The sequence below is a fragment of the Protopterus annectens genome, chromosome 11.part0 (assembly GCF_019279795.1).
Source record: "Protopterus annectens isolate FY-2018-M chromosome 11.part0, PAN1.0, whole genome shotgun sequence".
Lineage (NCBI taxonomy): Eukaryota > Metazoa > Chordata > Ceratodontiformes > Protopteridae > Protopterus > Protopterus annectens.
This window is the reverse complement of record NC_056745.1, coordinates 185,570,079-185,585,477: the sequence shown is the minus strand read 5'-3', so window position 1 is coordinate 185,585,477 and position 15,399 is coordinate 185,570,079. Positions and strand designations below refer to the sequence as shown.

General features: G+C 37.5%; 1 protein-coding gene across 2 annotated transcripts in view; it reads right to left on the bottom strand.

Annotated features, from left to right (window-relative positions):
• Positions 1-15,399, bottom strand: part of LOC122815249 (dihydrofolate reductase-like) — a 207,705-nt gene that overhangs the window by 111,126 nt on the left and 81,180 nt on the right. For both annotated transcript variants that reach the window (XM_044087590.1, XM_044087591.1), the window contains exon 3: positions 3,799-3,901. In XM_044087590.1, coding sequence (XP_043943525.1) covers positions 3,799-3,901 — 103 coding nt within the window. The remainder of the gene's footprint in view (positions 1-3,798; positions 3,902-15,399) is intronic.

Sequence of the window (15,399 nt, the reverse complement as noted above, 5' to 3'; positions counted from 1 at the left end):
CCCTAGGGACGAAATTAAATGAAGGAATATAGCAGACATGACGCTTCCTGTGTATACCCTAGGGACAAAATTAAATGAAGGAATATAGCAGACATGACGCTTACTGTGTACACCCAAAGGAAGAAATGAAATGAAGGAATAGAGCAGACATGATGCTTACTGTGTACACCCAAAGGAAGAAATTAAATGAAGGAATATAGCAGACATGACGCTTCCTGTGTATACCCTAGGGAAGAAATGAAATGAAGAAATATAGCAGACATGACGCTTACTGTGTACACCCAAAGGAAGAAATGAAATGAAGGAATATAGCAGACATGACACTTACTGTGTATACCCTGGGGAAGAAATGAAATGAAGGAATATAGCAGACATGGCGCTTACTGTGTGTACCCTAGAGGAGAAATGAAATGAAGGAATATAGTAGGCATGACACTTCCTGTGTACACCTTAGGGAAGAAATGAAATGAAGGAATATAGCAGACATGACGCTTACTGTGTATACCCTGGGGAAGAAATTAAATGAAGGAATATAGCAGACATGACGCTTACTGTCTGTACCCTAGGGAAGAAATGAAATGAAGGAATATAGCAGACATAATGCTTCCTGTGTATACCCTAGGGAAGAAATTAAATGAAGGAATATAGCAGACATGATGCTTCCTGTGTATACCCTAGGGAAGAAATGAAATGAAGGAATATAGCAGACATGATGCTTCCTGTGTACACCTTAGGGAAGAAATGAAATGAAGGAATATAGCAGACTTGACGCTTATTGTGTATACCCTAGTGAAGAAATGAAATGAAGGAATATAGCAGACATGACGCTTCCTGTGTACACCCTAGGGAAGAAATTAAATGAAGGAATATAGCAGACATGACGCTTACTATGTATACCTTAGGGAAGAAATGAAATTAAGGAATATAGCAGAAATGGCACTTCCTGTGTATACCCTGGGGAAGAAATGAAATGAAGGAATATTGCAGACATGACGCTTCCTGTGTATACCCTAGGGAAGAAATGAAATGAAGGAATATAGCAGACATGATGCTTCCTGTGTGTACCCTAAGGAAGAAATGAAAGAAGGAATATAGCAGACATGATGCTTCCTGTGTATACCCAACGGAAGAAATGAAATGAAGGAATATAGCAGACATGGCACTTCCTGTGTATACCCTGGGGAAGAAATAAAATAAAGGAATATTGCAGACATGATGCTTCCTGTGTATACCCTAGGGAAGAAATGAAATGAAGGAATGTAGCAGACATGATGCTTCCTGTGTATACCCTAGGGAAGAAATGAAAGAAGGAATATAGCAGACATGATGCTTCCTGTGTATACCCTACAGAAGAAATGTAATGAAGGAATATAGCAGACATGGCACTTCCTGTGTATACCCTGGGGAAGAAATGAAATAAAGGAATATTGCAGACATGACGCTTCCTGTGTGTACCCTAGGGAAGAAATGGAATAAAGGAATATTGCAGACATGACGCTTCCTGTGTATACCCTAGGGAAAAAATGAAATAAAGAAATATAGCAGACATGACGCTTACTGTGTATACCCTAGGGAAGAAATGAAATGAAGGAATATAGCAGACATGATGCTTCCTGTGTATACCCTAGGGAAGAAATGAAATGAAGGAATATAGCAGACATGACGCTTACTGTGTACACCCAATGGAAGAAATGAAATGAAGGAATATAGCAGACATGACGCTTCCTGTGTATACCCAAAGGAAGAAATGAAATGAAGGAATATAGTAGACATGACGCTTACTGTGTATACCCTAGGGAAGAAATGAAATGAAGGAATATAGCAGACATGACGCTTACTATGTATACCCTAGGGAAGAAATGAAATGAAGGAATATAGCAGACATGATGCTTCCTGTGTATACCCTAGGGAAGAAATGAAATGAAGGAATAAAGCAGACATGACGTTTACTGTGTATACCCTAGGGAAGAAATGAAATGAAGGAATAAAGCAGACATGACGTTTACTGTGTACACACTTGAGAAGAAATGAAATGAAGGAATATAGCAGACATGAAGCTTCCTGTGTATACCTTAGGGAAGAAATTAAATGAAGGAATATAGCAGACATGACGCTTCCTGTGTACACCCTGGGGAAGAAATGAAATGAAGGAATATAGCAGACATGATGCTTCCTGTGTATACTCTAGGGAAGAAACGAAATGAAGGAATATAGCAGACATGATGCTTACTGTGTATACCCAAAGGAAGAAATGAAATGAAGGAATATAGCAGACATGACGCTTACTGTGTATACCCTAGGGAAGAAATGAAAGAAGGAATATAGCAGACATGATGCTTCCTGTGTATACCCTAGGGAAGAAATGAAATGAAGGAATATAGCAGACATGACGCTTACTATGTATACCCTAGGGAAGAAATGAAATGAAGGAATATAGCAGACATGACGCTTACTGTGTATACCCTAGGGAAGAAATGAAATGAAGGAATGTAGCAGACATGTTAAAGTATCTCAAATATTATACAATTCGGGAGGGGGTTTTAGAGGTGATGATGCGCAAAAAAAGTAAACTGAATATGGAGGTGTGGCAGGCACAGTGGAAAATACAAATTAATGTTTTTGTTTTGATCTGTTATCATTGTGTGCTAATGGTTATGTAGCCTTTGTACTCAGGGCAGGGGATGAAGGACGTGAGGAATTTAAAAATGACTGGGAAAGACATGACCCTATTCAAATGTGAATGGAGATGGAAGTAGATGAAGTAGGTTGGTAGGACTGTTAGCTTTTCATATCAATCTGGAGCAAATCAGCTGATGTTAGGCCATTTTTATTGGCTGCAGAATTCTATTTCTGCTATTTTTTTATCTGTGGGTGCAGGTGTACTATAGGCATACTGTTGTGAGCAGTGCTGAGTAAAGGTACTTTCAGCGGACATGTTAATGGATGCTTGCTGCCTTAAGTGTTTTCCAGTGATCCCCATAAAGATGTGTGTGTACCTTACTGGACCACAGATTCTGAAGAGCTGCTTTATTCTTTAATTTTCTCATAGCTATGGGATCACTGATAGCCTGCTCTATGCAGAAAGGCACTCACTGAAGTTTGTGATGATTAGTACTGTAGGTGCAAAACTATCCAGAGTCACCCATCTAAGAAACTGTACATATAGACAGGTGATAACATCACTCAACAGTATAAATTAAGGCTTTGGTTAAGGTTTCAGATAGAAAATGTACAGTGAAGAGGCCCAAAGACAACCCATCAAAGACCTACAGAGGAACCTGCTGCACTTTGATGGGCCTTCCTTTATGGTAAGTGTTTTTATTTTTGTTCTTTAATGGACCCAACACTTGATATATATATCCAGCTGAAAAGTATATGCTGTTGAATGACTAATGCCTTCTATATAAGACCTAATGCTACATGGATGGCAGATGGTCTGTTTGCTATGACATACCCTGAAGAAAGACTGATTGCAGAAAGGGTGTTTAAATGAGAAAAAACATTAAAATGTCTCACTGTTTTCCTTTTAGTAATATTACACACATAACACATCACTGTATCTTCCATTACAATTTGCTATGCAGTGCCTAATACTAGTAATTATATTTTCACTCTGGTTCTGTCCTCCTTGATCTTCATCTCTTTCTTATTTCTTTCTTTCTTTCTTTCTCCAGATTACCTACAAAAATCTATAATGGCATGTTTGATCCATGCTGCATAAGCAATTGCCTTCATAAATGCGTATACTTTTTAAATTTATTTTCTAGTTCAATTAGATAAATCAAAACTTAGAGTTACCTCAGAGTTGTGCTCAGCATTGCGACTAGACAGTTTTCTAGTGGCAGGTATTTCTCAGGGATGTTAAAACTGTTTTTGCCACACACAATCAAGTTCTTCTTTCCTAGGTATTTTTAGAAAACAGATTTTAAGGTAGTTCAGAATCAGAATGTATTAAGTCATTAATGAAATATTATAAACTGTAGTAGCATAAAACGTAGACTGATGTGTACTGATTTTCTTTCACTGTACATTAAGTACAATTATATGATTCAGAATAGAGATGAGCAACAATCAAGCAGTACATACTATTACAACAGCTGTATCAAAAGTAGGTTCATTTATTCAGTTGCACCGTACTGGCATCCACTTACTGATGGACTTACCTCATATTCACACTTTGCGACAGAGTTGAAAATGGATAGAGCACATTTGCCTTCCTCAAGGCACAACACAGAGTCTGCTGTAACCTTGTATGTGTCACATAACTGTTGTAACGCACAGTTCCTGAAGCTGTTGTCAAGTACTTTTATTCCTCTTCACTTTTACCTTGACCACCTCTTGTACAGTAGTACATGTACCTGCCACAGGTATCTGCACTAAAATTGCCCTTTAAAGAATTGCTTCTTGTTTGGGTGTTCCCATCCTCCTTTTACTGTCACCAAGTTTAGACTGTCAGTTTGACAGAATGTAAGGCATTTGGCACACTAGCTCTTTAGACACCTGAACTAGCAACACATAAATTTTCAGGCAGTCATTTCTTAACTGCAAAACTGAGACATGTTTGTGACACCCCCCTCCCCTTCTGGGCCACTAATCAAGGAGCCTCAATCCTTACCTCTGACACCAGTGGGGAATGTTCACTTAGAACAAAAATGGATGCACACAGTATTTTCAGATGCAGCTCTCTCACCAAGCACAATTTCCCTTAAGAGCACACAGGTAGCTCACTCCAGACCAGGGTCTAGACTTCCTCTCCAGGCCCCGAATAAGACTTCACCTTTCTCTCTGCAGAAATCAGTGCTCTGTGTCCCTGTTCCAAGTAGATGACACACACACACACACCCTTTAAGATTTTATTTTCACACACACACACACACACACACACACACACACACACACACACACACACACACACACACACACACACACACCTGGGAAAGGCTGACACAGATTTACCAGCTATGCCCCCTCTGCCCAGACTATAAAGGTAGATTCACTGCCACCAGCCAGCTACTTTCAGACTGTTACCAGGGTACCCAATTGCTGCTAGTAAAATTAATACTATACAAATAGTAATATCTGCAAGCAAAGCAGCAAGACTTTCAGGAGCATGAAGCCCACAGTGTCACTAAATAATGCAATTCTCTCAAAGGTTAAACTATTTTCTAAAAGGTCAGCCACAATGAAAGGTATAGATATTGTAATAATAAATCATAAAATAGAAAATACTGAATATTTATTTACAATAAACACCAGTTTCAATTCATAGGAAATATAAAAAATAATACAGATAGAAAGACTCAGACAGATACAGAAAAGCAATACTTTTATGTAATGTCACTATTTTCCTAACTGACTGAAGAATTACAATTCCTTGGTTACTTACGAAAGCAAGGCAAGATGAAATGGATGAGTGGTCTTTGTTGTTAGGTTCCCAAAAACAGAGTGCTGAGTGTCACTATCACATCTGTCACTAATATCTAATACAATTTCAGTGCTGACTATAGAATGACATCACTTCTGGTTACCTGATTCTGTGGTTTCCACACTACCCCTCTGACTAGAAGTTGAACCAGAATCTAGCACATATATGTCACAATATATACCTAGAGCTTTACTAAGGCATCTGGAGACTGTAAAACAATTCCAATACATTCATCCTTCTTGTAGAGACTAACCAGCCATTCCCTGGCATCCCAGGTTAGCAATTAGTTCACCACTAAGGACAATTAGAGCAGGATCCCAGACCAGACATTGCTTCTCTGGCTGCATTCAGACCTTTGAGATAAAATCTTTATAGCCTAAACCAAGTCATTTAATTTCAAACTATTTTTCTTAAGGTAAGCTGGGCTGAGCTTAAACCCTTCCCTTCCAGCATCCTCTGTTAGCATATATACATTTCCTCAGTTACAACAGTACAGTGTGATATAAATGTATGCTTCTTTTCTGTCTAGCAGGACCCACTGTTAATACATTTTTAACACAAGCAGATTTACAAATAAAGTTTAACAAAGCATCTGTACAAATTAGTATGATATATAAATGACATAAAGCTCTTTACAAAACTCTATCTAGCTATGTTAGCATGTGTTATGTATTCATTGCCCTACTTTCTATGACATAGCTGTCACTATCTTACATCATCACAATGTTACAGTAGCTCTCACTGAATGTTGAGGTGAAACTGTGTTCTCTTGGTCTGAAATTACTGGTTTCATTGCTGCCAGCCACTTCACCCAGAATCTTACCACAAAATAGTCACATGTACTGTTATTCCTAGTAGGATACATCTGGTCTGTCAGTATACCAGATGTATTTCCTGTTATATGCCTTTGATTAGAAGAGTCTTAATTTCAGTGTCATGTAAACATAAGTCTGCAGGTATCAGAGTCCTCTTGGGGTAATATTGTTCTTCTTGCCTCTCTGATCCACTGCCTGGTTTGGGTATTTTTCTATGATATCTGTTGGGAGTCTTAAATATGGGTGGAGAGTAGCTTTCAACTAGTTGTGATGAGTTTTGATTTGGGAGTAGAGCCGGTGTCTTGGTCTACTCACCACTTACTTTGATAACATACTGAACCTCCCGTAGTTGCAATCCCTCCGTCCTGAACATGTGGAATGCAAGAACTTAAATGCTGCAGTGACCGATCAGTTTAAACCTGCCTTCTACATCTTACTGTCAGAGTGCAGAGCAAGACCCTATGAGCTCCTGTCTTGACTTGCTAGTCCCATTTCTGTACATACTATTCACTTTGTCCCACATGATCCTTGGTATGAAGCCGAGAACCATAACTTAACAGAGTAGGAAGAAGGGACAAGCTTAAATGGAGTCAGACTGGTTTATGGACAGTAGACATATGCTTAATAAGCATTATGAATTTTAGGATGTAGAGATTGTAGCAAAGAGGCAGTATTTCAGACTAGAGGATTCTCTACTGCAACCATTTGATTGGATATTATCTATGGGGTAGTTGACTGACTGTTTAACCCTGTTTGCCTGGCCACTTGTAGGACCTTTTCATTTGAGCAATGCAAGCTTGCTGCTCATTTTTGCAGCTGAGCTTGTACCACTGTGATTTTCTCCTATGAGGGACATTTGCAGTGCTTGCCATGAGTGTCCTTCTGGGCAACAGTTTGAGTTTCAGCTACCCAATTCCTGTGAGCTCCTGCCTCTGACTTCAAGGAAACATCAAGCCACCTGTGGTTTGAATCACTGCACATCCCAACAAAGTTTCACCTGTCTTGATGGCTTTCATCTGTCTTGATGGATTTGATTAATTTATTTATTAAATTGTCACTGCTTTTCTAGGTTGTGGTGTTTTTTACTATATTTTAAGGAGGTAATTATCACCCCTTTTGTGTAAAAATCTACTGTCAAGCCCAATGATCTTGACAATTACTGGGCCATTTCTAACCTACCATTTAACAGTCAAGTTATTGGTAAGATGGTTTATAAACAAAACCAACAGATCTAGCACAATGCAGTGCAGTAGAGAAACTCTGTAGGACATAATATTTAAACTTAATTTATACGATAGATGCAAAGCTGTTGAATATGTCCATTAACAAACAATTAATTAAGAATCAGATGTCTAATAGGAAAAACAGATTATTTGGCTTTTGCTGTCATTCACATTTCCAGTTGAAATCAGTAGAATTAGGAACTTGGGAAATCTTGCCCTTGCTTTATAAATTACGTTTTTACACTGAAACTGCCTTTGTTCATATTTCATACTGGACATTACCCCTTGATAATGTCTTGTTTTTGTTTTTTGTTACTGAGACAAGCTGAGTTTCTGCCACTGTTGCACATTCCATTTGCAAGGCTGTGTAGTCTTGTACAGAAAGAATATTAAAAAATCTACCTCTTTGGAACATCAGGACAGCAGAAAGCTGAGTTTTATCTGTTGTGACATTAAATATATTAATTATAATTCACAGCTTTGTAACAAAATACACTTCTATCACCACAGTTGACACCAGTGCAGCTCATTCCAGATGAGGAGTCCATAGCTTTTCTAGGTGAAGTTGCCACTGGTAATGCCATTCCAGCTGTAGACTATAATGGTGTTTTTATTCAGAGATGAGATGGTTGCATAACACTGTCACACATACATTTGGTGCAGCTTTCTTGTAAGTGAAGTATATACATGTATATCATCACCATTCCGTTCCATATAGCATCAGTCTTCTCTTATCACTTATCATCTTCATTAACTAGACCACAGTCAACTACTGAGGGTTCAGTTGTACAGTGCAGTCTACATGCAGCAGTTAGAAGGGCATGTGTGTTACTACAGCCCTTCCCAAACAATGTATTTTTGTGTGCATGTATGTATTAATACATCTATTATGACTCACAGCATGAGTAATGACACAAGGGCACATGTCAATACTCCCACACATATTACAGTTACTACTGTGTAGACGTGTAAGCACTCCTCTAGTAAGTGGTGAGACCAAAAAATTAGTTGGGTTGAGTTAGGTATCATTTACAATTGTAATATCTTTCTGAGTGACAGCTACTGAGAGAAGTTATTCCTTGAATAACTCAGACATGAATTAATGACATGAATCTCTTTGCATGTGGGAAACCAAACAGCTTTCATAGTATTTCCACAGAATCTTCACCTCAATGCTTATATCACAAGTGTTTCTTCTACCCATGGAGCTACATATTCATTTATGCTTTTCTTCTTCTTCTTCTAATTCACAACTTATTGTTAAAGGCCAGGAAGGACCTGACAGACTTAATTCTGATGTTGCTGTAGTGGTTAAGACAACAGAGCTTGTCCTTTTTCTTCTGGCTTATGCATCATTTCAGTCACACAGATGTTTCTACGGCCCAGCAGACATATAAGAAAAATAATATGCAGTCAGCAAATGTCAAAACAAACCATTATGCAAATAAATACAAGTTTGAAATGACATTCAGACACTAACTGTATTTCACTATTGATGATAATTAGCTATATCCTGCAGTGGGAAAAATGAAAACAGAATCAGTGCAACTTTCTTCCTTACAAATTATCTCTCTCTCTTATCTTTTTTCAGCAGTGCAATGCCATATGTTGCTTTCTTACTAACATTTTAAAATGCTGCATGTTTCTTTCTCATAGGCATAAAACAAAGCAAAACATTCCAACTTGACTTGGATAAAATTAGTTTTCTATTTTCCATCAATATTAATTCTTCCAGACATAAAATAACATCTGGAAGCTGTATTCATTCCTTCATGAACAGCATAGCTTAAGTACTAGAGCCTGAATTATATCATGCATAGAACACCTTTTCATAGATTCATAGATTCATAGATTATTACTTGGATAGCTGCCCTCATGGACCATTTTTAAGCCTAGCCAATTACCCCTTCTGAGAATCAAACCCTGTACCTTGTGCTTCTAAGGTCAACACCTTGACCATTACGCCACCATCCCATTATACAATAATGAACATATGTTCATAGATTACTACTAGGCTAATTGCCCTTGCAAGCCATTTTAAGCCTAGCCGGTTACCCCATGTGAGAATCAAACCCTACATCTTGTGTCTGCAAGATAAACACCTTAACCATTCTGCCATCCTCCCCTTGCTAGACTAGAGACTGTACTGTTTCTACCATGCAAACAAGGCTATATAACTTGTAAGATGCTGGTTATTAATTTTATTTATTTATTTTGAAGCATATTAGGAAGGTTGACTTAATACAGCATCTAGATGCTATAGTTTAATGGAATTGTATATCACAGAACAATGCTTGTCAAATAATTAATGCCATGTTGCTGTATGTTGTTTCACCAAGCTCACTGCTATTAACAAATACATTAGCCACATACACACACACATATGCGCACACACACATATGCGCACACACACACACACACACACACACACACACACACACACACACACACACACACACGTGTGTGTGTTTGTATGCCTGTGTGTGTGTGTGTGTATATATATATATATATATATATATATATATATATATATATATATATATATATATGTGTGTGTGTGTGTGTGTGTGTGTGTGTGTGTGTGTGTGTGTGTGTGTGTGTATAAATATATATGTGTGTGTGTGTGTGTGTGTGTGTGTGTGTGTGTATATATATATATATATATATATATATATATATATATATATATATATATATATATATCCTGCATGTTTATGCTTCTCTACAGTGATATTTGTAATCACGTAATAATCATATAAAACAAAATGAGTCATTCCCATTTTCCCATAGCTGGCTAGGTGGTCATCACTCAACACTCCTCTCTACTGGCTTTAAGTCAATAGTGAGTGTCAAAGACTCAAGAACAAAAAGCTGTATATTTATTTCTAATGATCATCTTTTTCACCACCACTTTTATCAGTAGAATGTAGTCTATGGATGCATTCCACCCATATACTAACAGTGCCACAAATTATATTTGTGATCATGTAAGATAAAGTAAAACATTCCTTTTGGCAATATTTGGGTATTATTTAGGATTATGCTATAGCAAGCAATAGTGTTTTTCAAAGGTTCAGTACCATCATGCTATACACTTATTTCAAAGATTTTTTTTCACAACATTACTGAAGTAGAATTAATACAGTCCCCACATCCTAAGGTGTAGTTGCATGGTACATTTGCACAATAAAGCGGAACACCTGGAAGCTGTATTAATTTAGTTGTGCATACAGCTCCTTCCTCAAGGCTGTCTTACTTAAACAGTATTTGGGCAGCAAAATTAATGCAAACTCTGTATGATATGATACTGTATGGTTTTATACAGTCCCTTAATGTCAGAATGTTATTTGTTCACAAAATGCTGAATGATGCCTGTAATCATATAAACTAACACAAAATATTCAAACTTCCTATATTTACCTGTTACTTCTGGTTATAAGGTATCAGACAGTAGTTCTCATTTGCAAAGAATCAACACCATAATATTGCATGTTGCTTTCAAATTAGCTTCTTTATTTTTTACTAAAGACTTCTGTGTAAGGTAGGGGCTTAGCAAATGGAGGTTGTACTGATCACACATAGGACCTCTTAAATGAGGTTGTATTATTTCAGCTATGCATGCCAGCATAAAACAGCATGACGTTGCTTGCTTGTCAAACAATGAGCACACTGTTACTTATTTAAACTATACAGAAAACATTTTCAAACATACAATATAGTGAAATACTAATCTTGTTTACAGTTTGTTACTGTTGGGTACAACAGCACTTGTCAAGCAATCAATAATATGTTATGTGTTGCATCTCTATTAAGCAGTCCACTGAGTGATACCCACAGGCAGAAAATAAAGTGAAATATTTATTTTGTTTGTAATTGACCATTACTTATCATTATTAGGTACCACCTAGCTGTGTAATGTTTCCCAAATATTTCCAAATAAACAATACAGCAAAATATTTGCAAACACGTACAATGAAGTATTTCTCTTGTTTATATCTGGTTATAACTTCTCAGCATCAGTATCACAAGACAGTGCTTGTCAAATAGCTAAGACCATGTTGCCTTTTGTTTCCTCATTAAACAATGTAGCAAATGATGCCTGAAAACATGTAAAATAAAGTGAAATAACTACTACTTTTCACTGTTTGTCAAGCCATCATGACAGTGCTGCAGTGTTGCTTGCATGTTGCTTATGAATGATTATCTTTCTGTACATATGTGTTAAAGAAGTAAAATTAATATAGCCCCCAGATTCCAAATTGCATTTATCCCCAGTGATTTGTATATTAATTTGAAATAAAGTGAAATACTCCTGTCACTTACAGCAACATAATACAACATGGTCTTCCTTCTTTGACAAAATATCAAATTGTTGTATATTGCTTTCCCAAGGAGTGCACTAAATGATGCTTATAGAAATGCAAAATAAAATGAAATACTGCTCTTGCTTATACTACATTTTAATGTTTCATTATCAGGCATTTCAAAATAGCACTTGTCAAACAATCAAGATCATGTTACCTTGTGTTGCTTTCCAGTTACACAGTGTACCAACTGATAACTGCAGACATTTAAATGAAATTAAATATTTATCTTGCTTATATTTAATTCTCACTGTCAGATATCACAGAATGGCACTTGTGACTGCAATGTAAAACAGAGTAAAATATTTCACTTGCTTATATTTTGCTATTACATCTTACATTTGGGTATCATAAATAATGCTTGTCAGACAGTTTTTTTACAAGCACATTAAAGAGAGACAGTTAATTCAGCCTTGAAATGTTATATTTTACTCCACTGATGATTTTTGTAATCATACAAAATGAAGTGAAACTATTTCTGTTGCTATGTCAACATATAGTTTAGATTTTTAGATTTTTTGGCAAACAGTTAAGATCATGTCACTTTATATTGCCTACTGTTTTAGGCAGTGCATCCAAAGATACTTGCAAACATGTAAAATATCCATATACTTATATTTGGCTATACGCTTCTCACTAATGTGTATAATAGAATAGCACTTGTCAAAAAATTGCAATCATGCAGCTGTGTGATGTTCCCTCATTAAACAAGATGTATGTTTCTTCTCAAGTAAACAGCCTATGAAATTATAATTGTAGCAAAATAAATTGAAACATTTCTATTGATTATATTTGGTTATAAATTTCATTATCAGGTACCACACAGTATCACTGTGCCACGTGGGTCTATATGGTGGTTATGTTACTGAAGAGGTAGCTAAGGGTTATGTGGGGGGAGTATGTTAGTTGGGGATTAGTTTACTTACTGTTGACCTCATCCAACAGAGACATGTGGGCGAGACCACTGGAAATCTATAATTTCCCATCCAGTGATCAAGGCTTTATTTCAGTAGGGTCAGGGATGAACTCTGCTTCACTGAGGAAAAAGTTTACTGACCTTTTCAGCTTATGGGGTCCAGTTATTCCCTTCCCCATTACCTCTATGACCCTCTCAAAGGATTTGAATCTCCATTTCATGCCAGCGCTGTGTCTCATTGTCCTCGGCTTCTAAACACCTCCGTCCCTCTCTTCGGTCTCCAGCCATTGGTCTGCAGTTCATGTTGGTGCTGCTTCTTCTCAGCCTCCAGACATTGTGCTACCAGGTGCAGTCTCTTTGCTAATTCCAGTTCAAGACATTTGGCCTCCAGGCACAGTCTCTCTAACTCAAGACAGATTCTCAGTTCCTCCAATGAAAATATGAACTGTCTTGCCTCGGCAGGCTGCACATCACCAACACCAAAATGGATGTCCTCTGATCCATTGGTCTGAGCTGTGGCTGCAACCAACGCTGAACTCATTGCTTCCTTGGTCAGGTTGGCATGCACCAATCCTCTGGCTTCACACTCCTTAGCCAACTGGATCTTTATCAGTTTGCTAAAATCTTCTGCTGACATCCTTGCCTGCTATCCATGACTATCTAACTAAAAAAATAAATAAATAAAAGTGTGGTAGATTGAAATTCTGAAAGTTTACCTTGTGGCTGTCAAGAGTGCACACCTTAATGACAACTACCCACAGGCTACTGGAATCCAGTTAAAAATCTCACACCGCTGGCACCAATTAATGTGATGTCTGGCTATATCTCACTGGGCTGCCAACAAGTAAATGCTGTCCCTTACTATCCTGGGACAGTAACTAAGGAGCTTCAATCCATACTACTGACTCCAATATGAGACTGTCACTTAAACAAAAATAATATTTCACAACTTTCCCCTAAGAGCACAAAAGGAACACACTCTATTTTCCTGGGAATGGACTATATACCTCTGTTCAGCCAAATGTATTTTCTTATTACATGTCAGAGCAAAGTGTCCCAGTTTAAGACTTCTGATACACTCACACTCAAAGTAAATTTAAATCTCACACATCCAAACACTTCTGGTAAAGCCTGACACAGATTTCCAGCTATGTCTCTCTTTTAAAATAATACAGTAATGCTGCTACCAATCAGAGGGTCTTCATGGCCTTCAAAAGGGGTGCTGAATTATGAAAATTAATTATCAAAATAAATAATAGCTATGACCACCTGGTGAGTATCAAACAGGTAGAAGAACTCTCTAATCTCCAAAGAAAAACACTAATTTTCAGCCACAACATAAAGTAATGAACAACATTTAATAATAAGTAAATATGATTACAAGATTGAAAATCAATAACTCTCAATAAAGGGTCTATATTAGAACATCGAAGTTTCAAAACTTCGAATGTTCTAATATCGAACCCTATTCAGCGAAAGCTGAAAATATCGAAGCAACAGAAAACCAAATTTTTTTCTAGGGGAAAGAATTTGGTTGCCTGTTTCTGTTGCTTCAGTATTTTCAGTGCTATGGTGGAAAGTTATGGGTCGGGCTCAGGTAAGTGTGCGATTGAGTGCGGGTTAGGGTTAGGGTGTGGGTTAGGTATGTGTGCGATTGTGTGGATGTGAGGGTTAGGGTGGGTTAGGTGAGTTAGGGTTAGGGCATGGGTTAGGTATGTGTGCAATTGTGTGGATGTGAAGGTTAGGGTGGGTTAGGTGAGTTAGGGTTAGGGCACAGGTCAGGTAAGTGTGCGATTGCATGGACATGAGGGTTAGGGTGGGGTAGGTGAGTTAGGGTTAGGGCGCGGGTGAGGTGAGTGTGCGATAGTAACGGACGTTAGGGTTAAGGTTTGGGTTAAGGTAAGTGGATAGTTAGTGGTGTGTGTATAGTTTAGTGTAGGGTTAGGTGTAAGATTTTAGGTGTATGTGTGTGGATTGCTGTTTGTTTGGTGTGCTTGTGTTGTGTGTATGTGTTTTGGAACGGCAATTTTTTTCCCTAGGAAAAAATTCTCTGTTCTGTATGTTCAATGTTTTCAGCTTTCGCTGAATAGGGTTCGATATTAGAATATTCAACATTTTGAAACTTCAATGTTCTAATATAGACCCTCAATAAACATTAGAATTTAGTCACCAGAAATGTAAATCAAACTTCAGGATAGAAGTCCATTATTCAAGAAAAAACGTATCTTAATAACTAAGCTTTCATGATCTAACTAAAGGAATACCGTCCCTGAGCTACTCTAAGATATAATAGCAAGGCCCAGGCAAGCTTACAGTTTTCTTAGTGAGTTCTCTTTTCTTGGTGTTCACTGACGGCTCGGTACTTGACAAAACTGCACAGTTTCTCAGTCTCAACTGTCTTCAGCAGTCTCAACTGTCTAATTTCAAAATGTAACCGTCAGCTGTAAAAAAGATTCTTTTTCTGTTAATCAGCTGTTTAAATCAGCTCCTAGCAACAAGGAACATTTCAGCGACATCACTCACTGTTCAGCTGATTCTCCACAGTTTGTACTTTAGAATATCCCTCTCAAACATGCGCAGTTAGAAAAGTATCAAGGCAGTAACAGATTCTTTAAGCATTCTGTGTAAACAGGGAAAGACTCAACATTTTAAACCT